The 24949-nt window shown below is 46.4% G+C and overlaps 1 protein-coding gene across 8 annotated transcripts in view; it reads right to left on the bottom strand.

Annotated features, from left to right (window-relative positions):
* Nucleotides 1-2508: 2508 nt before the first annotated feature.
* USP6NL (USP6 N-terminal like) overlaps nt 2509-24949 on the bottom strand; it is a 144704-nt gene continuing 122263 nt past the window's right edge. For all 8 annotated transcript variants that reach the window (XM_081879735.1, XM_081879732.1, XM_081879734.1 and 5 more), the window contains 2 exons: nt 24027-24179; nt 2509-8336 (listed from right to left, as the gene is read on the bottom strand). In XM_081879735.1, coding sequence (XP_081735861.1) covers nt 6916-8336; nt 24027-24179 — 1574 coding nt within the window. In that variant the 3' untranslated portion in view covers nt 2509-6915. The remainder of the gene's footprint in view (nt 8337-24026; nt 24180-24949) is intronic.

Below are 24949 nucleotides of genomic sequence, written 5' to 3' on the forward strand. Positions count from 1 at the left end.
AGTAATGGTTGTGTTATATATAGTATTTGTACTGATCTGTCATCACACCATAGTAACAGCCTGAGCCACTAGGGGGCACAAGAGGCGCATGAACTAAGCTGAAGCTTAAACAAAATAAAAAAATTCCTTCCAGTAGCACCTTAAAGACCAACTAAGTTAGTTCTTGGTATGAGCTTTCGTGTGCATGCACACTTCTTCAGATACCCACGAAATACTTCTTCACATGCACACGAAAGCTCATACCAAGAACTAACTTAGTTGGTCTTTAAGGTGCTACTGGAAGGAATTTTTTTATTTTGTTTTGACTATGGCAGACCAACACGGCTACCTATCTGTAACTAAGCTGAAGCTTGGAATCCACCCCGTCCATATAGGTCACCTCATGAAGAGGATGGTGGGAGGGGCAAGTGCCTGCTGGCTCTGTTGGTAGAGCATGAGACTCTTAATCTCAAGGTTGTGGGTTCGAGTCTCACAAGGGGCAAGATACCTGCATTGCATAGGGGTTGGAGTAGTTGACCCTTGGGATCTATGACCTGCCCAGTGGGGAGGCTCCTTCCCCCCACTTTCTCCCTAGTACTAAGAGAGGCCTTTTCAGGGGCAGGTGAGGAGGAGCATATTTAGATATATAGTAGTGGCCTCTTGGTGGGAGAGGTGGTGGTCACGGGGGGTGGGAATATTATTACCCCCTTTTTGGTTTGAAAGCTGAGAAGATAAAGTGTGGCCTTGGGGAGGAAAACTGAAGCATGGAGAAGGCAGTTGTAGTTGCGAAGAAGGAAACCTCAGGGGAGGGAAACTGAGGTTGTGGGCCTAGAGAAAAGAAGACTGTGGCAGGAAGAGGGTAGCGCTCCCCGCCCCCCGCCCATATGTGTGTGACTATAAGGAAAAGCACCACAACGGCTGATCAGATTGGGTGGGGGCACTGAATAATGGAATGAAACTCAGGCAGGAGACACATTGGCAGCAAACCAGTTCCATTGACCTTTGGAGTATGTGTCCTACAAAGTGGCTTGGGAGCCTGGTTTTCCCCTCTTCTCCACACCAGGTCACATCTTGATGCTGTAATGCTCAAGACATGAGCATGCATGTTCAAACTGGACCCTCCCTGCCCGCAGACTGTCTTGCCAGAGTGGTGCATGCTCTGGTTATCTCCCGCTTGGACTACTGCAATGCGCTCTACGTGGGGCTACCTTTGAAGGTGACCCAGAAACTACAACTAATCCAGAATGCAGCAGCGAGACTGGAGACTGGGAGTGGCCACCAAAACCATACAACACCGGTCCTGAAAGACCTACAATTCAAAGTGTTGGTGCTGACCTTGAAAGCCCTAAACGGCCTTGGCCCAGTATACCTGAAGGAGCATCTCCACCCCCATCGTTCTGCCCGGACACTGAGGTCCAGCGCCAAGGGCCTTCTGGCGGTTCCCTCCCTCCGAGAAGTGAGGCTACAGGGAACCAGGCAGAGGGCTTTCTCGGTAGTGGCACCCGCCTTGTGGAACACCCTCCCATCAGATGTCAAGGAAATAAACAACTATCTGACTTTTAGAAAACATCCGAAGGCAGCCCTGTTTAGGGAAGTTTTTAATGTTTAATGCTGTATTGTGTTTTTAATATTAGGTTGGGAGCCGCCCAGAGTGGCTGGGGAAACCCAGCCAGATAAGCACTGGTATACATAATAGTTTTTTGTTTGTTTGTTTGTTTTTTAGCCTACTAATGTAGCAGCAGCAGCCTTCTATCTTATTTGCTTTTGAAGATGACACAAGTCAGATAGTTGGGACAAATGCACCCCCCCCCCCCGCATAGGAAAGTTATGCTCTGCTCACTGCATCATTCTAGTTGAAGCCTGGAAATTTACTGCATCAAGGCTTTAAAATAATACAGTACTGCAGTCATGCTCGGAGTGGGTCCATTGAAGTTAATGGACATGACTAATTTAATATATACAGTATAGGTTCATTAGTTTCACTGGGTCTACTCTGAGTAGAAATTAATTGGACACAGCTCCAATGATTGTTTCCAACCAGTCTTCCTCAACCCTCTTACTGGCTATGATGGCTCAGGCCGATGGCAGTCTCACCAGGAGAGACCCAAGTTGGGGAAGGATGATATACCGTGTTTTTTGCTCTATAAGACTCACTTTTTCCCTCCTAAAAAGTAAGGGGAAATGTGTGTGCATCTTATGGAGCGAATGCAGGCTGTGCAGCTATCCCAGAAGCCAGAACAGCAAGAGGGATTGCTGCTTTCACTGCGCAGCGATCCCTCTTGCTGTTCTGGCTTCTGAGATTCAGAATATTTTTTTTTCCTGTTTTCCTCCTCCAAAAACTAGGTGCGTCCTGTGGTCTGGTGCGTCTTATAGAGCGAAAAATATGGTAGATAAGGGCCCAAGAGAGAATTTCAGGGTAATAATTATGCTATCTATCTATCTATATGGTATCCAATGATTTTCTGATTCAGATTTGCTTTGATGAACTACCAGAAATACTGTTTTGAGTCAGGCACACAAGACATAGAATCATAGGCTTAATAATTATTTTTAACAGGTTAAAAATACAGGTCACAAGAAAATAGGAAAACAGAGTTTTAAAAAAAACTGTCGAAGATGACATAAGAAAAATAGCATGTATATATTTTATATATAAAAATCTACAGTATTTACTAGTCTCAATACATATTTTAGGAGCAGCTTTCTCTCCACTGCTTAGCATCCAGTAAATTGTACAGCTTGCTTTTTTATTATATTTATTATTAATCACAAAGCCATGGTTTAAAACTCTGAGATTATTACACAGCCACATTATTATATACATACATTTCTACGCGGCAGTTAAGTAATTTGGAACCACAAAGTACTGTTTGTCAGTTTAAAGCCTTCTTCTCCCCCTTCCTCAACGCAGTACTAAGTAGCTACTTCGCTGCGTTCTGCAGGGTTATTTTATTTTATTAAAAGTCATTTGCCAAGTTAATTAAAAATTACATCAGATTCAGTATATACACACACAAAATGTCCATCATGTTGGCTAAATGTTGCTTTCCCCCCTCCTTTTCTTTTTAAAGACTTCGGTACCGTCAACACATTAGCAGCGCCAACCTGCAGCGAGCATAGGCACAATAGCACATTGCTTAGGAGGGGGGGAAAGCTTGAACAACTCATGACCCACCAGCCCAACAAATATACATGGGGGCCCAGACAGGGCGCAATAATCCTCCGGGGTTTCTTTTGCGGTCTGCCTGGGCCTGCAGAATTAGGGAGGCTGGTAATTGCCTGGGCAGGCTGTGTTTAGCTTTATGGGTCACAAGTTGTACAAACCCAATTTAGAAAAAAAGTGGGGAGGGAATAGCAACACACTTGTACTTCTAAGTCAGGCTTCCTCAACCTCAGCCCTCCAGATGTTTTTGGCCTACACCTCCCATGATCCCTAGCCAGCAGGACCAGTGGTCAGGGATGATGGGGATTGTAGTCTCAAAACATCTGGAGGGCCGAGGTTGAGGAAGCCTGGTCTAAGTCTTCGCCATCAGTGCAGCCAGATAAACCTTCGTGGAAAATACCTCGTGGATAAAGAAAGAGAGGGCCTAATCTTTTGAAACCTGGAGACTACCAGTGCTTTGTTTGTTTTCAGCTAGAACAGAATACTCAAAAATACTTCCATCCAACATTTCAGCTAGATGTGGGCAGAATCGTAAGCCAGGGAGTTTGGTTCCAGAGCTTGGGTCAAACTGTGTGGCAGCCATACAGAGGAAGGGAGGGGAATGGCAAAACGGAGACATGTGTGCACATCTTTCAACCACTGAGGGGTCAGAGGGGCTGGAGACATTTGCTGGGTCGGTTTTGGGTCCCTTCCAGGTTCCTCATCGCTCTTGTGTCTGTGGGCAGGAGTGAAGCATGCTATCAACCCATGGTTTAGTGTGTGAGAGGACAGAGCCTCCAGAGTGCAGACCATAGCTGAATAGGTCAGCTCAAAAATGGGATTCGGCCTGGGGTGATTGGACTTCGGCTCCCATGGGCCTCAGCTGTCCACAACATCTGGAGGACCCTAGGCTGGCTACCTCTGGATTGGACCATGGACACTGGTCCCCTTGCTTCAACTTATGACCAAAGCAGACAGGGCAGATCTGTGATCAGAAATCCCAATTAAAAAGCAAAACATCTCAGCATAGCCTAAGGACACATGTGTGAATTGAATCAGAACAGCCACGCTGAGGAGGGTGTGTATGGTACTTCCCACCGCCACTGTTATCCTAATCAAAACCACAATTAGCTCTGCTTGGGAAAAAAGACAGGCTTAGCACAGGTTCAGATCTCTGGTTATCTCAAGATGTGAGCATGTGAAGCACTGGGACAGTAGCGGCTTCACATGCACTGCTGCCCATTCCTGGACATTTGAGCCGAGCAGGGCAGCTGCTGCTCACACAGGACTGACTCCATGTGCACTTCATCCAAATCAGTGGGATACAGTCCCCGTAGATGTTCTGCTGGCCTGCTCTCTTCCAGCCACCCTACAAGATTTTTTCCCCTCTATTAAAACAAAATGGGAGTGGAAGGAGAAAGCAACATACATACCCACCCACCCACACAAGGTTGCAGGCCCTGATTGCAAAGCATTCTGCTACAATGAATTTGCTGGCTTCCGATTAACAATGAGGAAGCACTTTGGCATTAGACTTTATACCTACAATCATCTCTTAAGGGCCTAATGGTACAGCAGCAGCGCTAGCCCAATCAAGGGCATAAAAGTCTATTGCTCTCAAGAAAAACAAGACGCTCAAGCACATTGTGGGAATTGACAAGGAAGCAAAGGAGCGAGGGGGTGCCAGAAACACAGGAATACAAATTGAGGTGGGGGAGGGGGGTATGACGGCTCAAACGTTTCTGAGACCATCACAAAACCCTGCTGGGATATGAACCGGCCACCTTTGGGGCCGATGTTCCCAAATCATAACTGCGCATTTCTGTCTTTACAGAAGTAAAGGGCAGGCTGTGATTTGAAGGTGGAAGATTAGTGTTTTGAAGTGCACCTGAGACGGGCTACGAAACAGGCCTGCACAGCTCGCAGCTCACCAAGTCAAATTCAACCCTCCAAAGGCTCAAGGAGCCCATTGTTTGCAGCAACTTGCTGGGACAGCAAGAACACAGTGCAATGTGGGCGTTGATGTGGGTGAAAGGAGAAGGAAGGAGAAAGCAGGTACCTGGTAGGCTACAATCTACAGTCCGTATGCTGCCTTGACTTTGGTGGATCACCAGTTATGGAGGTATATATTTTTTGCAGCCCACCAGAAACACCCTCTGGTTAAGCCACAGTGAAAATTAATAGGCATTCCTGGCAGACTGTGCCTGTGGAACACTCAAAGGAACACTGGATGTGATGGGCAGCCCCGGTGCCAGACACAAAAGGCAACATCAATGGTGTACGCGACAAAGAGCGATAAAAGCATCTTGGTTTCTCAGAGTTGGTTCTGAAAAGACAAAACTCTTATTATTACAGGAATAGCCGATGCTTTTCAAGGGATCAAAACCTCTTTGTCGGGGCTGATGAAGGGAAATGCCATCTCTAGGAAAGAGTGGCACTTGAAAGACGCCTTTTAATCTTTCCGTTAAACACTGTTCGTGTTGCACTTTTGTGTATTTACAGAAAGCCCTGAAATGCAGCCACCATGGTCAAAAGCAACTCGCTTAATGAACCCATTAAACAAAAGTTGCTTGCTGGCTGCATTTCAGGTAGCCCTCTGTGGGTGTACAGAACATTAGTGCGACGCAGGAGAAGGATACCACATCGCAGCATGCTCACTCCCACCTGCAGCTGACATGTTGGCTTTCGTGCTTGCATCAGGTTGCACACACACAGTGCCTGGCCCATGTGGACCCGAAGCACGTGCTCTGCGAGCCATCAGATTTGAAGGGGACAGATCCTAGGGTTTGGACCAACATACATTGGACTCCATGTGCAAACATGAAATCCAGCACTCAGAAGACAGGCAAGAGTGGCATGGACCAGCACAAACCCATCATTTGCCAAGCATATGTTCCAAATATCTGTGCAGGCCTTCTATAGTCACTGACACTCATGGTATATTAGCAGTTCTGTGTGCGAATGATGCAAGTATTGTATTTGATTGCACCTCTGCCCTCCCCTCCATCAAAACACACATTTGAGATTTAAAAATGAAGACCTAATGCACTGCAGAACTGCCTTTGGATATGCAAATGTGGGTGGTGGGCTCAAATACCATCAACATCCTAGACACATGCTACAATTCGCAGACAGTCCTGATAGAATAAGCACCATTTATTGGCTGTATCAGAATGTCTTTGCTTTGGGTGTCAAACCTTCTCCTTTCTATGTGAGCCATAGGCAGTAGCATCTCTGCTCTGGATAACGCAGAATGCTCACTCCTGGGTTACTGAGACAATGTATAGAAGAATGTCAAGAAACCCCCATCCCAAGTGAATGGGGTGGTTTATAAATTAAGTTAACAAAAAAAGAAATAAAGAAATAAAATGTACTTTGTGGATGCAGTCCATGAATACACACGCCTCCATTTTAGACTCTGTAATTCTGTTGCCACACGTGAACACACAATCAATTGTAGTGTCAGGTCAAAAAGCAGCTTACTGAGGTTTTAGGCAACAAGGTCATTTGCTCAATTAGCTACACGAACGTAACAAACAACCACCATAGTCGTCACGTTGAACATACAAACCTATTGCTATGTTTATGAGAATCCAACCTTTTCGTCCGTTTTCAATGCTCACTTTCAGCTTTCGTCAACATTTAACAGAGCTGTGAAATAGTGTCAGTTTGCATATGCCTTTATCTGAATTGTCCTGTATCTTCAGATCATGAATCTTGGATGACCACTATCCCCAGACGTGCAACCATTGCATGGTCCTCCCCTGGTCTTTCAGGTGAGCACATGTCGTTTCTCAAAGCAGGACTGATTCGTGCATGGACAACCCGTCAGTCTGGTGTCTGTAGTGGTGTGCAGGGCTTGGGGAACTAGGATACTGGTAGTGTGGCAAGCCGAGCTCTTCAGAGGGTGGGGAAGTCCTGTATCTTATAGGGCTATCCACTGAAATGGTGGAGAGATTATGTTCTTTAACAGGTGTCGATTGAAAAGGCGGGTATCTCCTCAAGTTAGCCAAGTGGCTTCGGCTACCATCTTGGCTCCAGGGCTGCGTGTAAGGATCAGGCCACTTTCTACTGTCTGGCAAATAATCTGCTGGGGGGATCACAAATCTGGTGGCGTTGGGCGACTTAGGTTTGCTTGCATAAGTTTCAACTGGGAGGACTTCGATTCGACTAGAAGGAGTCACGACCACATGTTGGTGGTTGACAGCATAATTTCTATGTGGTCTATCAGTAAGCATCTCTGTTGGAAGTTCAGGGACGTATGGCCGGCTGGGAGAGCCGGTTCGATTCCCGTAATTATACTGTGTGGCTACGAAGCTGGAATGAACCATGTTGGTAACATGCTTTGGGGAATTTCCATGGTAAACAGGTGGGTTACTGTAAGACGGTGGCGGCGGCTTGAAGTTATGTCCAATATCTGCCCCATCAGACTGGGAAGAGAATCTGGGGGCTCTTGGTTGGGAGCTGAAGGCATAACTGTTGGGTATTTTTGGTGGACTAGATGTTTTCTCTGTCGACTTCCTTGAACCGAGGGAGTAAGTTGTGTTCCTTGGACTTTGCAGGATTGCCCTTTCTAGCACCTCTTCCACAGAATTGTCGTTCTCTGGGTCACCACCAGGCACATTGTCATACTGCGATGCATTTGACTCTCGCTTACCCTCATCGACATCCAAAGCCCTGATCTTTTGCTTCACGTTGAATGCCTGTCCCTCAGGACCGGGACTCGGTGGCATTCCCGAACTGGCATGGTTTGCAGATCGAATCTTGATCTCCATGGTCAGCTTTGCAGTCTTTTCGATGATTTTGACGTCCGAAGGCTTAATCCACCTGGGCACAAATTCCTTTCCTGTATTTAAAGTAGCGTTGGAATTTTGGTTAGCAGATGCATTATAATTTTGCTTGGAGTCAGACTCTGGCTGAACTTCAGGTTTTTTCCTGGGGCTCTCCAAGTCATGCTTTAACAACCCACTCCGCACATTAGCCGTCGCGGGCTTTTGCTGTCTCCTTTCCAGCGAATCCTTTCTCCTCCGGTGGCCTGGCGAGCTTTCCTGGCCTCTCTCTATAGATGCTCTGCGTCCTCCCCTCTGGCTAGCCCGGCCATTGCTTGCTGCACTAGTGCCGCTCTGCCCATTGACCAGATGAGTAAGATTAAGCATGGCAGGCTGAGATTCGGGCGGAACTTTCCCCAACTTCTTTGGAAGTTCGTCATCTTTACCTATAAGAATAGACACCAAAATAAGCATTACATATATAAACTAAACTTTTGCCATGGATCACTCCCTGTGGCGAAGGAAGTTAATTGGTTCCCCGCCTCTACCCGCTCTTCTCCCAAAGAACACATGTCAATGTAGGGTTCACAGCTGAAATCAAGTCTTAAGAGGTTGGTGATTGTAGCAGATTTAGTCTTCTGTCCTATACATGAACTCTAACAGTAATAGGAACTGCCAGTGGTCAGCCAGTTTGATACCAAAAGCATGGAAGATATTGAGGCATGCAAGAACTGTCTTACTAACACAAATCAAATTTGGAAATTAATTTTCTGACCTCGAATGGTCTTGACTATAAAGGCACAATAGTCTAAGCTGTGCTTTTCCTGAAATTGCAGCAGTTCACGGTCTTAATTTTAGATGACAACACAGCCTTCCTTCTGAGTCTAAGGTGATTAGGACTTTGGGGGGGAACTCTTCACCTCGTGTGAGTCTTGCATATGTGTACAAAGCAGAGAGAAACTCAATGAACTGAGTTGTACCACAGGTACTCGAAAATGTCACCTCCCTTTCTGAATTAAACCTCTGTTCTCTCTGCTTTCTGAAGAGGAGGGTGGATTTAGAACCTTGCAACCTGGAAGACGCCACGTTCCAAATAAATGTGCCCTCCATACATTTGGTACTTTCTTCCTGCAACATGAGAAGGGGCATGTGCACCAGTCATTCAAGTTAGAGCAGGGCTGAGAAACCCATTTTGGCCTTCGCCAGAATGGCCAATAGTGCATCGCTAAAAGCACATACAAGGGACACCAAGGGCTATCGAGTCCAACTCCCTGCACTTCCTCATTTTTTATATATTGGATCAATTTATAGGGTTTTGTTCTGTATTTTAAGAAAAAAACTTTTGAAATGTACGTAGGTTGATTAATAAGACGGCTTTATTCTTTTTAATTTAGTACACTTAAGGTCTCTTAATTACCACTAAGCTTTCAAGAAACCCCAGTGAGAATACTATAGACATTTTTATTGAATTCTTTGTCACTTTGAAGATTACTCTCTGTAGTCTCTCTCTCTCACACACACACACACAAGTCACAGGGAGAGGGAGCGTGTTTGCCCCTGATATGAATGGCTTAAAACTGTTTAGATGTTGTAGGCTAACACCTGAAGATCTGAAAGGTGTGGGGGATGATATGACAATGACCCTAAACTGCCACACTAGTTCTCCAGTCGAGAGCCTGGGGTTACAAATGAAGAATTAGCAGGCGCACTCATGAAGAAAAAAGCATTCCAAGGTTGCAACTGTTGATTGCCAAGACCAAAGCCATGCGCAAACAGGGCTCGTGGGTTTCTATCAGATGTGGAAAATAATTGGAAGGAAAGCACATCGGCAATAAAAGCAAAAGGAGAGGAGAAGGGATGAATAGAGCCACAGCTTCAGATCCCAGTCACATAAGGCAGATGAACTCTCACTCCAGGCTCAGTGTCAAAAAAGAGGCATGAAGCAACACAAAGTATACAGCTTGCTTAGATCTCCCAACATCATTCAGGCCCCTAACTTTTAAGCTGGCCGTATAGGGACGCGGGTGGCGCTGTGGGTAAAAGCCTCAGTGCCTAGGACTTGCTGATCGAAAGGTCGGCGGTTCGAATCCCTGCGGTGGGGTGCGCTCCTGTCACTCGGTCCCAGCGCCTGCCAACCTAGCAGTCCGAAAGCACCCCCGGGTGCAAGTAGATAAATAGGGACCGCTTACTAGCGGGAAGGTCAATGGCGTTCTGTGTGCTGCGCTGGCTCGCCAGATGCAGCTTGTCACGCTGGCCACGTGACCCGGAAATGTCTGCGGACAGTGCTGGCTCCCGGCCTCTAGAGTGAGATGAGCGCACAACCCTAGAGTCTGTCAAGACTGGCCCATACGGGCCGGGGTACCTTTACCTTTTTATAATCAACAAGGATCTATGGACCGAAACACAAAGTGTGTTCATCTTGTCACTGAAGACCTGTCTCTCCTTTGCAAAGTGGCACCTGGAGAGGGCAGGGTGGAAGTGGAAAGGGGGTGCTCAGCCCTTTGTCCCCACCATGAGAACGTAAGAAGAACCTGCTCGTTAAGGCCAATGCCCAATCTAGCCCAGGATTTTCTTCCCACGGTGGCCAACCAGATGCCCGAGGGATGCCTGCAAGCTGGGCATGAATGCAATAGCACTCTGCCCACCTACGATTGCCAGCAAATGGAGGCATGATGAATAGACAGTGGAGGGAGAAGGTGGCCATCATTTACCAGCAGCATCTAATAGCCCGGCCTTCCATGAATTTGTCTTTTAAAGCCATCCAAGCTGATGGGTCGTCACTGCCTACTGAAGTGGCAAGTTATATCATTTAACCATGAGCTGTGTGAGAAAGCACTTTTTAAAAAATCTGCCCTGAATCTGCTAACATACAGCTTTTCTCTTATCTACTTTCTCCATGCTATGCATAATTTTATAACCACCGATCATGTCACCTCTTACTTGCCTTTTCTGCAAACCAAGAAGTCCCAGATGCTACAACCTTTCCTTATGGTAAGTCATTTCCCACTACAACTATCCTCCCCGGATGCTTTTCTATTGCTGCTGAAGCGGCAAGCCTGTTTATACTCTGCAAACACAGGTCTGACACACAGCTTGGAGAAAACTGCAGGAGGAAAGTGGCTGGTGAGGAAAGGTTAAGCATCCCTTCCCTCACCTGCCACTATGAATCAGATGCTCTGCTCCTAATGCGATTTTGTTTTTCTGGATGTCCATTGTTGTAGAATCATAGAATGGTAGAGTTCGAAGGGCACCTAAGTGTAATCTTGTCCAACCCCCAGCAATGCAAGAATCGCCCTGAAAGATGGCCACTCAACTTCTGTTTAAAAACCTCCTATGAAAGAGAGTCCACCACCTTCTGAGGGAGTCCATTCCACTGCGAAGCAGCAATAACCCCCAGAAAGGTCTTCCGTAGTCGGACTTTCCTTTCTTGTAGTTTGAATCCATTAGCTCAAATCCTATCTTCTGGAGCAGCAGAAAGCAAGCTTGCTCCATCATCCATGGTGACAGCCCTTCGGATATTTGAAGATGGCCATCATATCACCGCAGCCTTCTCTGGGCCAAACATTCCCAACTCCCTCAACCGTTCCTCAAAAGGCTTTGTTTCCAGACCCTTAATCATATTGGTCATCCTCCTCTGCACACATTCCAGCTTGTCATTATCCTTCTTAAACTGTGGTGCCCAGGACTGGACACAGTATTCCAGGTGGAGTCTGACCAAGGCAGAATGGAGTGATTTCCCTTGATCTGGACACTATATTTCTATTGATGCAGCCTATAACTGCATTAGCGTTTTTGTTGCTGCATCACACTGCTGATTCACATTAAAGTTTGTGGCCTACTAAAACCTAGATCTTTTTCACATGTACTACTGGCAAGCTAGTATATATTTGTGCATCTGGTTATTCCTACCCTAAGTGTAAGTGACATTTGTCCCTATTGAAATTCATTTTGTTAGTTTTGTTGCTGACAGGGTCTTGGGTTAGGTGAACCTTAAATTAAGAACTGGCCTGAAAGTTGAACACCACTCTCATCTCAGGTGCTTTTCGTCAGGGTACTGTGCATGCGTTCTGCCTGCTTAACGCTTGGAATGGTCCCCTTGAAATCAGCAGTTTTCTTCCATGAAAATATGATTATGATTATGGTGTGAGGCTGTGCTCACATTATGTGTTTTGTGCCGTACCAGGTGGCCAATTTGCTATCCTATCATTACGGTAGGGTTCATTTAAACACAAAGAGATCTATGCTCATAAGATCTCTCCTTTCTTGCTTTAAGGAGATGAAACCTGGAGAAGCCAGAACCTGAAGTGCTGCATTCAGTACTCCTCTGTTGAACTGGAAAAAGGCAGACCATCAGTCCTTAAACCAGTTCAGTCTAGAAGCTTCACAACATCTTCCAAGCAGAGTGACTGATGTTGTACATACCTATACATACCTTCTGTGCTCAAGGAGGACCCCAAGGACTAGCAGACAGAGCCCATGGTTATTCCTAAGCTCACCCCCATGGGGTTCTCAAGTTTACTCCTAGAATCACTGATCCATTGCACACAGAACATGCAGTCGGCATATGAATCCGAGAGAAAGGAAAACACAAGCAAATCTAACAGTCCAAGTAAGTAGCCAGGAGCATTTGCATAAGACAATCAGGGCTTATAAAGCACCAAATTGGAATTGTGTTGGGGGCAGAGGAGATGTTTTCCAGTTTAGGAAAGCTGGCCAGGTCCCTTCTAGCAACCATGTTGCACCCCATTGCCACCCTTGCTCACGCCAACCCAATTTCATGTATAGGAGATGTCAGGAAGAACTCAACTGCAACGACCAGTTGTCCTAGGACTGCAGAAGCAAAGCAAGGCACAGTTTGACTTGTACCACCGCTCAGAGGAACAAGGGCTGCTGGGAGCTTTCAGCATTGTTTTAATAATGTGTTGTACGCTGCCTAGAAGATGGGAGTATACACATTTTTTAAAATACATAAATAGACTTGAAAAGGTTCACCACCTTCACTGCCAACACATCTTTTTTGTTGGGTATATGTTAGGCAAATGCGACACGGGTGGTGCTGTGGGTTAAACCACAGAGCCTAGGGCTTGCCAATCAGAAGGTCAGCAGTTCGAATCCCTGTGACTGGGTGAACTCCCGTTGCTCGGTCCCTGCTCCTGCCAACCTAGCAGTTCAAAAGCACATCAAAAGTGCAAGTAGATAAATAGGTACCGCTCCGGCGGGAAGGTAAACGGCATTTCCATGAGCTGCTCTGGTTCACTAAAGGTAAAGGGACCCCTGACCATTAGGTCCAGTCGTGACCGACTCTGGGGTTGCGGTACTCATCTCGCTTTATTGGCTGAGGGAGCCGGCATACAGCTTCCGGGTCGTGTGGCCAGCATGACTAAGCCGCTTCTGGCGACCAGAGCAGCGCACGGAAACGCCGTTTACCTTCCCGCCGGAGCGCTACCTATTTATCTACTTGCACTTTGACGTGCTTTCAAACTGCTAGGTTGGCAGGAGTCTGGTTCATTAGAAGCAGCTTAATCATGATGGCCACATGACTCGGAAGCTGTATGCCGGCTCCCTCGGCCAATAAAGCAAGATGAGCGCCGCAACCCCAGAGTCATCTGCGACTGGACCTAACGGTCAGGGGTCCCTTTACCTTTACCTATATGTTAGGCACATAGCACAGAAGAATGAAATGACACCTTTCCCACTTTGGAAAACTTCTCTAGCCTTCCCCAACCGGCTGATGTCCAATAGTTGTTGGGATTCCAACTCCCACCAGCCCCTGCCAGCCTGGACTATGGTCAGGGATGATAGAGAGTTGTAGTCAAACAGCAATTAGAAGACACTAGGTTAGATAAAATGTGATCTAGCCACTTGGAAGCTATTCTTCATGATAGGCAACCAGACAATTGGGTTTCTAAAACCCTGTTTTATAATACGTTGTTAGCCACGCTTGCTACAATCCAAAAGTCCTGCATGCACACACAGAACACTTCCACATATGGGTTCATTCTCTGCAATGACAACGGGTGAAACAAACCTGCATGCATATATATGGAACAGCTACCGCTACTCTGAGAGAGGAGGTAAAATGTAGGTGAAATACCAGGATTATTATATTGTTGTTAAAAAGAACAGAGACTTACTGAATGTAAAATAAGCCCATTATTCCAGGCACATGAAACAAAACAGTTTTACAAGCCCATCAATCAATCAATCAATCAATCAATCAAATAAAAGCAACCTTTGCTCAAACCACAAAGAACAAGAACGCTATGAACCAGGCAGAGGCAAAAGTACCAGGAGACACTTGGGGGATAGTAGCGAACAGGAAGGCCACGATATCGGGTGCTGGCAAGAAAGAGGAAAGGCAAGTTCATTATCACCATCGTAAAAACCTCCCTCGAAAAAAAGACAACAGAACCTAAACTGAGCTACATGCAGAGTCAGCCAAAGCAAGCAAGTCATAAAGTAGTGCCTGGAACCATCACTCCCAAGGGGCTGGGGGAAGAGAGCCAAGACAAAGGATGTAATTGTCTCAAAGTGTGACACAGCGCACCGAATCAAGGCCTTGTTTGCATCACCAGTGGCAATATTTTTAAAGAATCTTTTAAGTACCCATAGAAGGGCTTATAAGGAGATGCTCTGGCATCCCACAACTGCAAGCTGCTCTTCTCCAGGTGATTATTACTTGCAGAGCTGCCCTTTTCCATATTCACAGTCACAGGGCAAAGTTTAAAAAAAGACTAGGTGTCCTGCGATCCACTTCACTGCAGAATCAGAGGGAGCCTCATAGGCCCACTTGATCCAACTCCCTGCTTGATGCAGGCAGTCTAAGGTTAGCTCATCCTCAATAAGCTGCTGTCCAGACTCTGTTGAAGCCCTACAAAGAAGGAGGTACTCTGCTCTCCCTGGCAAGACACTCCATTGCTAAGAAGCTTGACAATGTCTAATTGTACTGTCAAGAAGTTTCTCCTAATGTTACTCATAGCACACAATCGCCCAGTTTGGACAGTGCTGGCCTAGGTGTTGGCAAACCTAACAGATGAATAGGATTATTTCTTTCCTTTGTTCTCTTAAATAAAGCAAATCTGTGATGTTTCTACAGAGTCTCCTTATGTCTGAATGGCAGAGTTATGCTCTTCCCATACCCACTGACACTTCTTGAAGAAAAACAGTATTGAAGGAATACAAAATGAAGGAAGTACCCTTGGTTGGGGTCATGATCCAGCCAGTTAGGACTTCCCAGTTCTACTGACTTCAACAGCAGAGATTTAAGTACAGTGGTGCCCCGCAAGACGAACGCCTCGCAAGACGGAAAACCCGCTAGACGAAAGGGTTTTCCGTTTTGGAGGCGCTTCGCAAGACGAATTTCCCTATGGGCTTGCTTCGCAAGACGACAGCCCATAGGGAAATCTCCGGGACAGTGGGGAAGCGCAGCTCGTCTTCCCCGCTGTCCTCGGACCTCCTCCGAAGCCTGGCGGCGGGGCGGGGACACCTCCTCCCGCCGCCGGGCTTCGGAAGGATGCCCCGATGCCGGGCAGCGAGGCGGGAACGCCTCCCCCCGCCGCCCGGCATCGGAACGATGTCCCAAAGCCGAGCGGCGGGGCGGGAAAGTCTCCCCCCGCCGCCCGGCATCGGAACGATGTCCCAAAGCCGAGCGGCGGGGCGGGAAAGTCTCCCCCCGCCGCCCGGCTTCGGGGCGGGAAAGCCTCCCCCCGCCGCCCGGCTTCGGGGCATCGTCCCGATGCCGGGCGGCGGGGCGAGAAAGCCTCCCCCCGCCGCCTGGCATCGGAACGATGTCCCGAAGCCGGGCGGCGGGGCCGCGAAGCCTGGGCGCGCTGGCAACTCTCCACAAGGAGCGCTCCCGCTGCTTGTGGAGAGGTCCACGAAGCCTGTCCTGGACCTCTTCTGAAGGCAGGCGGGGGGCAAAAGTCTTTGTCCCCCCTGCTTGCCTTCCCAGGGGCTTTTAAATCGCCCGGACAGCGGAGAAGTCCTCCGCTGTCCCGGGCGATTTTAAAATGCCGCCCGCCAGAAGAGGTCGGGGGAAGGCGGTTTCCATAGGAACGCATTAATTGATTTTCAATGCATTCCTATGGAAAACCGTGCATCGCAAGACGAAAAACTCGCAAGACGAAGAGACTTGCGGAACGAATTAATTTCGTCTTGCGAGGCACCACTGTACATGCCCAACTCTCCCCTGGAGAGTAATAGGATACTAAGTGCTTAACTTTGGTTGGATCAGACCTGCTGAACTTCAGCTAGTTATTCTTCCAGCTTCCAGTCTTACAATTTTTGCAAGACAATTTATAAAGGTTTGTGGCAATAGGATTCCTACATATACTCTAAGCCTGGCTTTTACGCTCATGGCTACATATCAAATAATTTACAAAAGAAAACCTGTTAGTCTTTCAGCACTCCAAAGATGTCGTTTTTAAAAAGCCTTCAAATACATGCACTTAAAGAAATGCTTTTTCAGTTCCTAGCAATGGCATTCTAGGATACTTCTACTGTGAGTTTTGTCATTCAGAAGGAAAAAACAGGTGTCCCTTTAAAACGCGGGGGAATATCTGGTTCTGCTATTCAAGTCATCTTGTTTTTAAAAGCTGGTATGGTGAAAGTACATGCTGACAAGGATTAAAGGAAACAAGGGAGTAGAGAGATTTGAAAAAAAAGAAGAAATGCTACTGGCTTATTCTTGATCTTTGTCACCACCCAGTGGAAATTAATCACAACTGCAAAACCTTCCAGGTTAATTGTCCCAAGATGCATTAACAGCCAATTACACTGAACTGAATGCCACACAGTAAGTAACCGGTTTCGGACCCTCATTTCAGCTCCAGAATGTGCATGTCTTGAGAGTCCTCACAGAGCTTAAAGGGGAGGCAATTGCAGGGAAACATGTTACAAGATTGATGGGTTTGTGGTCTTCCAAATCAGTAGCTGATTTGCAACTGAGATGCCAGGGACTGAACTGGGAACCCCCCTGGACCCAAAGAGGAAGCTCTAACCACTGAGTTATGGTTCTTCCCCATCATGACATCTGACATTATCCCACTGCACAACAGTGATATGGAAGGGGAAGCACAAAAACACAGAACATTGTGGCACGATGTCAAAACAAGATCTAGCAGGTTTGTGGGGCGAAGGAGCAAAACCAGGTGTGCAGCAGAAGCTATTTTTCAGAAGCAACTATGTGTTCAGGGTGACATTTAGATCTGTCCTTCACCACAGTTCCCTTTCTCATTTCTGGATCATCATGATAAATAAAGGGACATGCCAATCCCAGCAATTTTCAGAACACTGAAGAATTGGCTTAACAAAATTTAGTTCTGCACTGATGTTTGAGGTGCTAACTGTATAAACGCGCTTTGGAAACTCTTACCTAGATTAAGAGGAAGACAATTAAAAGCAAAAAAAAAAAAAAATTTAACAGGTTGCTTGTTCCTGAAATAAAAGCCCCAGGCAAACACATCGCGGTCCTCTGATGCAGACAACAATTTCAAGCCGTGCTAGATTTTACCAAGTCTAAGTGGATATTCAGAAGAGGCACAAGCAGAGTTAGTGGCACCGCTTATATCCATAAGGATGTGAGGAGAGAAATTCAATGGCTCAAACTATATAGTTCAAATCACACAGAGACAGGCAAAGTGCCGCGGGGAAACCAAGATTCCATGGCAACCTCTAACTTCATCACATTTAGATGCACTCGAGAAATCAGTAGGAATAAAAAAACATCAACAACATGGAAAAGTATCGGGAGAGTTAGTTGGTTAATGAAGTGGAGTGCAAAGGAAAAATAAAACAGATACGTGTGAGTCCTCCAAACGTATAAATGAAAAATTCCATATTCATCTGGAAAAGGAAAAACAAATACAAAAAAGTGACATTACAGGAGCTGTAGAAGAGAAAGTATGCTGCACTGATGCTTTTACAATATTGTTCCTTTATTATTTTTTACAGATGCCAGAAAGGGAAAAAGCAGTAAGTCATTAGCTAAAACAGAAGTCTGAACTGAGAAGAAGCTGATAAATTTAGGAGCCAAACTCTTAAACTCCTGTGAAGAACGAAAAGCAATGTGGTCTACTGAAGGAGAGAGACAAAAAGAGAACGCAAAACAGAAAGTTTAAGGAGAAATGCACAGTCTTTTATTTAGGAACATGGGAAGCTGCTGCACACTGAGTCTAGCCATTGCGTCCCTCTAGCTCAGTAGTGTCCACCCTGACTGGCAACAGCTCTCCGGGGTGTCAGACAGAGGACATTCCCAGTCAAGCCTAGAGATGCTGGGGATTGAACCTACATGCAAAGCAGATGCTCTATGAGTGAGCTACAACCCTTAATTATGCCCTATCAATTATATTCCCCAAGATAAAGATCCAACATCCAGGCAGCTACAGTGGTAAGGCAACAGGGAACTTTCCGCATTCACACAAGGAATTCCCCCGCCCACGTTGCCTCCTCCCTTCTTAGTCTTCTGCTACTTGGGAAGATCTTTTTATTCTAAACATGGAGGTCATGTTAGTTTTCGCTCCATACAGCTATATAATTTTAACATTTAACAATGTTAAATATACAATTTCAACAACAACATGCTTGTCGTGTTTTAGCACTGAGCTGTGAACTAAATGAGATATAAGAACATTCAGAGAGCCCCAGTCCTGTCTGGTCCTGAATCCTGTTTCCCACAGTGGCCAACCAGATGCCTGTGGGACATCAGCAAGCAGGACATGAGCGCAATGGTCCTCTGCTTCAGCTGTTCCTCATTGACATGTTGCCCAGAGGCACTGGGCTGCCTCTGATCTTGGAGATGGCCAAGTCCTTGTCACTAGTAGCCATTGACAGCCTTCACTTCCACAGACTTGTCCCGTCCTCTTTTAAATGCATCTGAATTGGTGACCAATGGCACATGCTGTGGTAGTGGTTTCTGCAGCTTAAACCACATACTGTCTGCTCTGTACAAAGTAAGGATGTGCAACGCTCCCTCTGCCCTCCACTCACCCACAGAAAGCGGCTGGGCTGGCCAGAATCCCACAAAAGGCAGGAAGCATCTCCGGGGTGGTGGTGGTATCAGTTAGTCCTATAACTCCCTAGTTCCCAGTCCTTTGCTCATGTGCGTGCATTAAGCAAATTGTCTGCCAGAGAGGTTAGCAGCATCACTTAGCAGCAAGCACATATGGCTTTCTGGCAACACACAATCCCCACTTCCTCCATGTTCTCACTTGCCCTACAGTTTGCAGAGTAGCGATGGTGGAGGAGTTGGTGGCCGATAGGGATTCGTAAGCAAACAAAGCCCCTATTTGTTGACCCTGTCTAGAGGGAGACAAATATCCCAAGTAGGCGTTCTGAAAGAAGGCTGCACACTTAACTCCCCTTCTTAATGGAAGGGCAATGGGCACTCAGGACTACAATTCCCATCAGCCCCACTGGCTCAGACTGATGGGAGTTGTAATGCAGACTATCTGGAGTTCACCAGACTTGGGAAGGCTGGTGCACGTGGAGGCACAACCGACCTTTTGCTCACATCAACAAGTTAGGATTGCCAGTCATCTTTCAGAGTCAAAATGGATTAATGGCGACATGGTCAGTTAACAAAATACTATCTCTGCAGCACCATTCATGGCGTCTACTTTCTGAAGAAGATGGTGCCTACTTGTGTAACGGGCAACATTTTTTTTTGTTCAGAAGCTCTTAATGCATGTTAAGTTCTAAGGAAATGCAGAAGCCTTATCAGGGGCACTGGGGAAGGAGTCAGAAAGTTTGTGAAAAATTCACAGATGAGCTAAAATTAAAGAGCCTTCTGAGGTCCTTGATCTGTGAAAAATAACCAGAGACCCACTAGATATGATAAAAGGATCCTGGGAGAGAAGAATCACTGGAAGGTTTCCTGGCAATTCCATTACTGCCTGATACATTTCAGAGAGAAGGAAAAAGCTGTGATCGGGCAATTTATGAAGTTCTGTACCCTTTCTTCTTCCCCCATCTGCTCCACAGAAGACATTGTGTGCTTGATAGGAAGGACCATCAGAAGATCTTCCTTTTGCAAAAAACAGCCTTTTCTCTGGGTGTTAGAGTTTTCCTGGGATAGAATAGGGTGTGAAGGAACTATATCTGACCGTGGTTCTGGAACACAAATGCTTTAACTGAGCAATTAAGTGTTTTTCGACCATGTCTGAAGGAAAGAAAAAGCCCAAAGCAAACTGGTAATCAGCACAAGCCTTAAGATTGCCCAGTCCATCTCATTCTGAAGGAGAGTTTAGAAGAAAACAGGGAAGAGTGCACACTACAAATTCCCTTCCAGATGGACTGCCATGTTTTCAATGCTGTGCAAAGTTATGTCTTTGACAACAGACCAAAGTCTGCCCAAACAGCTCTGGAAAGCTCTTAGCACCCTAAACAAGGTTTGCCAGATGGAGAATTCCACTAAGCCTAATTAGTGCTCGGATGTTCCCATATGGGAGGGACCTAAATTAACAGTATGGCTAGAATTGCAAGCTGCCAATAACTATTTCATTATTACAGGGAAAGGGAAGTAGTAGAGGATCTGCTTTGCAAATGCCGGAGGGCCATGGTTCAATTCCTGGCATCTCCAGTTAGAGCCGAGAGAAACCATGGAGAGCTGCTGCCAGCCGGTGCAAACAATACTGAGCTAGATGGGTCTATGGTCTGACTTGGTGGCATAAGGCAACTGCAGCTTAGGGCACAAGTATGAAGCAGAAGATGGCATTCCTCACCAGTTGTAATCTTAAAGCACAAGCCTTGTTATCTTTACTCTGGGAGTAAGTCCCAAAGTGTTCACTGCAGCCTAAAAGGATTAAGTTGAAGGTGCATATTCCACTCCTAGCACAACCTGCATAACAGGGATGTTGTGAGGATGACATGCATCAAACAATCCATGCCACCCTGAGCACTAGAGCACAGAGGAGGAACCTTTAAGCCACCACATCTTGCTGGCCTAGCAATTAACTTCCAACAGCTCCAGCCAGCAAGTGCCCATTGTCAGAGATGATGTGAGCCGCCAGAGGCTCTCCTGATAACTCATAGTAATGAAAACTTTGGAGTTCTCATGATTGGTACTATAAGTAGTAGTTCATGTTTTCTACCTTTTCCCTATAAGCTTTCTGTAGAAAATCCAGGAGTTTATATCTAAATTCCGGGAAAGGTTTGTCTCACTAACTCTCCCAGCTGGTCAGAAGGGAGTTTCCATCCCTCCTTAGTTCTAGCTGCCCTAGCCTTTTTGTACTCATTTGACTTCATTTTTATCCCACCCTTCCTCCTAACAACTCAGGGGAACTCACAGGGTTTTCTCCCACCCCTACATTTTATCATCAGAACAACCCTGTGAAGTAGACTGGGCTGAGAGAGAATGAAAGAGCAGCTGGCTCAAGGTCACATGCAGAAAAGAACCTGAGTGTTGTCTCTTTTCCTGCCAAGCAAACAAGAATAAGCCCCAGGATCCAAATCCGGAACCTCCTTTTCACCTCTCCATTCAATACCCTGTAATGAATTCAGATACACATCACTCAGGGCAAACATCCCTGTCCATCTCAGCTTCCAAGTCCTACAAGGCAGCTTTCATTTCAACTTGCAATGTCATGCCCTAGACACTGCAATCTGTCCATGGTGGGAATGAAATAACCAAGGGTTATATCTGGACATTGTGGGTCTACTTTGGAAGCAAGGCAGAGCGAAATGATTTATTCCAAAGCCAAAAGGTGACCTTGCCCCAATAATTCCTTATTCCTCTCTCAGTTTTGGTGCTGCTTCTCTGTATTGATGTGGCCCTGTTATTCTCCCTTCCAAACTGGCTGACCTTGACGTGGAGGTGCAAAAGGAAGCCTTAGCTGGCAGCCAGTGCCCTTCATTGAGCTCACATGAGACAGGATCAACCCTGTGCTTGCCTGGGGAGGAAGCTGCCTGCCCCCTGCACATTTGCAGAACTAGAGACAGACGAGGCATGCAAGAGTGAGGTAATGTCTAGAAGACGCTGAGAGCGAGGTTGGTGACAGATAGCATCGCCTGGAGATAGTGATTAGAAAAACAAGAATTGAACACAGAGTGGGGAGATAAAACTCAAGGGCTGATGAAATTCAGATGAAGAACAAATGAGGCATCCATTTTCTTAGCTAAACAAGAACAAATCTGACAGATTTTCAAGACGTATCTTGTGGGTACTTAGGCACAAAGAAAATCCCCATTTGGGGGTTGAAGAAATACCGCCCCCCCCCCCCCCCGTGGCCCCAAGTGGAATGCCCGTGCATGGGCATCCATCCCTGAGGCCCAAAGTGGGGGGGAGACAGTATGGATGTCTATCAATAGAAGATTCACCATTATATCCACAGAAAAATAATGGAGAATCAGAATCCTTCATGCCTTGGGGGAATGTCCTTGGAAGCAGAGAGCAGCACAATGTTAGTGCTATCCTTCAGCTGCTGGGACCAGAACTTCATCCGCATTCCTCTTCTCTAGCCAATCCCTGCTGCTGGAGACTGTGAGCTGGAGACTGACTGAGCCCCAGTCTCCCAAGATGATGAGCAGGGCTGGGCTTGGCAGGAAGGGGAGGAGCCCCAAACACGAATTTTCCTCCATGGAAGCCAGCGCTCCATAGGTGCCTTGGGGAGCACCTGCATTCAACCATCTCATAAGTGAGGGGAGGAAGGCGAAGTTGAGGGGTGGAAAACAGGTCGAGTTTCTCCTCCCCACCCCAAATTTCTTACAGGCCTCAGTTTGCAACAGGAATAAATTATAATATTCAGTATTTCCAGTAGTGCTTGCAAAGCCTCTGGTCCAGTGCTGTCAGTTTCCACTCCTCCCCCACTTCCTGTCCAGGCTACTATTGGCCTAGCAGAGAGAAAATAAGGCAAAGGCCAAAGCGATCAGAAAATGGTATCCTTGCACATAATGCCAGGTGGTTAAAAGAAACTGAAGTAGGGACAAATAGAGAGCTTTCAGAATAGAAAAAGAGGTTTTTTTAAAAAATGGGTCACATAAGGTTCAAAACTGGGACATGCCTAAAATGATGTGCAGCTTTGAGGACACCACACACACAGAGGGTGAATTGACTAATTACTTTGGAAAGAGATCTTGGGATTGTAGTCAAATTTTCACTGGAAGAATAAATACTTAACTCTGACTGAAATAAATCTGGAGTGTTAGGAATACTTAGGAAAGAGGCTGAAAACAGAGCAGCCCATAGCAATGGTGATAGAATTGTGGAACTGGAAGGGAGCCCGAGGGTCCTCTAGCCCAACCCCTGAAATGTTAAGAACATTAAAAGCCTGACAGTTACAACAGACATCCTCTACGATCTCCTCCCCATCTTCCCAAGGAAAAGCTAGTGCCTGACTTTTCTGCTCACTCTCTCATGTTACACTAAACTGGCAGAAATCCTGAAGGACCCTCTCAATAGTGGAGGGTAAAATTCAATTTCCTTTCTCAGCTCACAAAAACCCACTTATCCATTAAACAGCACAGACATTCTTATGAATGCTGGGTGTGGGGGGGGGGCAAACAGTCCAGGAAACCTCCCTCCCAGCCCTCCCCTCTTTCTGCAATGATTGATAGGTCTAGAAAAGAGCATCTCTGATCGTTGTTCACACTCAGAGGCGAAAATTGTTTTCCGGCGCCGCATGCTAAGGCATGAACACAAGACCAGCATTTTAACGATGTTGCCTTCCTGCTAACTAAAAGGCCGCAAGTTTACCTCCTGTGCTCTCCAGGATGGGACAATGAGCCTGACCCACATGTACCTTTCTGCAGAATGGATTGCTTGCAAAATGCATCTGTTCATCCAAACACTGATCTCCTGACCCTGGTCAGGCACTGCCTTCAGGATGTGCAGTACTTGGCCAACTTCCTGCTGTGGGCATAGCTGTGCATCAGGAGAACAATGTTACCTGCTCCTTGCAGGGACTTTTGTTACACTTCCAGATTAGGAGCATGATAGAAGTGGGCATACCTTTTGGGGAAATGATCAGGATTTCCAGGAATGGGATACCAAATTGTGAATTTCCTGCACCGTGCCATATTTATGCAGCTCCATTTCAGGTGGTGTTTCAGCCAGGCAGAGTGACAAAAGCTGCGTAGACCCACAAACCAACTAAAACTGGCTGCCTGCTTCCAAAGCAGCGGCTGTGTCTTGAGTTACTTACCTGCTGCTGGCAGGTCCAACTTTGCTCGTTTCAGCTCTGCCATGGAACTCTGGAGCTGATCTATTACGAAGTCATCTTCAAAGAAGAAATCTTTGGCGAGGGTCTCCTGAAGAAATTGCACAAGTTCTTCCATTTGCAATTTCATCAGGTGTTCTAGGTTGGGAGGGGGAGAAGAGTACGACATCAGAGGGTAGACTAAAATGTAGCCATATTTGCTTTCTTTATTGAAACAGAACTCTCTCTCTCTGTCAATTCATATCTATTAATTAAACAAACACCTAGTGTAATTCTGGAACTTTACAGAAACATAAGGCTGCAATATATCAAGCCAATCCACTAACATTGCTCTCTCTAACAACAAGCACAGGTGGTACGTGCAGACAGAACTTGGGGCAGATCACAGGGTACTGAAAATCAAGAGGGAGGCGTAAGCAAGGAAGTAGCCATGGAAAGTGGCGTTGTTGGGAGTGAGCCTCGTGCCCTTATGTTTTCCTGTTAGCCCCTCCATTTATTTAAACCATTTCAGTCCTGCCTCTCTCAGAGACTGAAACAGGTTGCAGAAACATCTGTCAAAAAGAACCCCCTAAAACGGCAGCATGCCAACAAATACTCAACATAACTGAAACATTGCAATCATAGCGATAAGAAGCACCAGGAGCATCAGCCAACAAAGGCTTGCTTTGAAAGGTGGGCTTCACAGAGTCTCCTAAAGTCAACAAGGAGGCCCAGCAAAGGACCTACAGAGAATGCTCATTTCAAAGCCTTGGGGCTATCACCAAAAAGACTCCGCTCGTTGCTGTGATTTAATCTCCTCAAGAAATTGTACTTTTGAGTAGAGCCCTTCTGACCAGCGTCTATATTCCTGTTGGCTGGGAAGTATACCATGCCACCAGATTTATTGTGCATATTGTAGCCACATCTTT

The sequence above is a fragment of the Podarcis erhardii genome, assembly GCF_964252035.2.
Source record: "Podarcis erhardii genome assembly, chromosome: 10".
Taxonomy (NCBI): domain Eukaryota; kingdom Metazoa; phylum Chordata; class Lepidosauria; order Squamata; family Lacertidae; genus Podarcis; species Podarcis erhardii.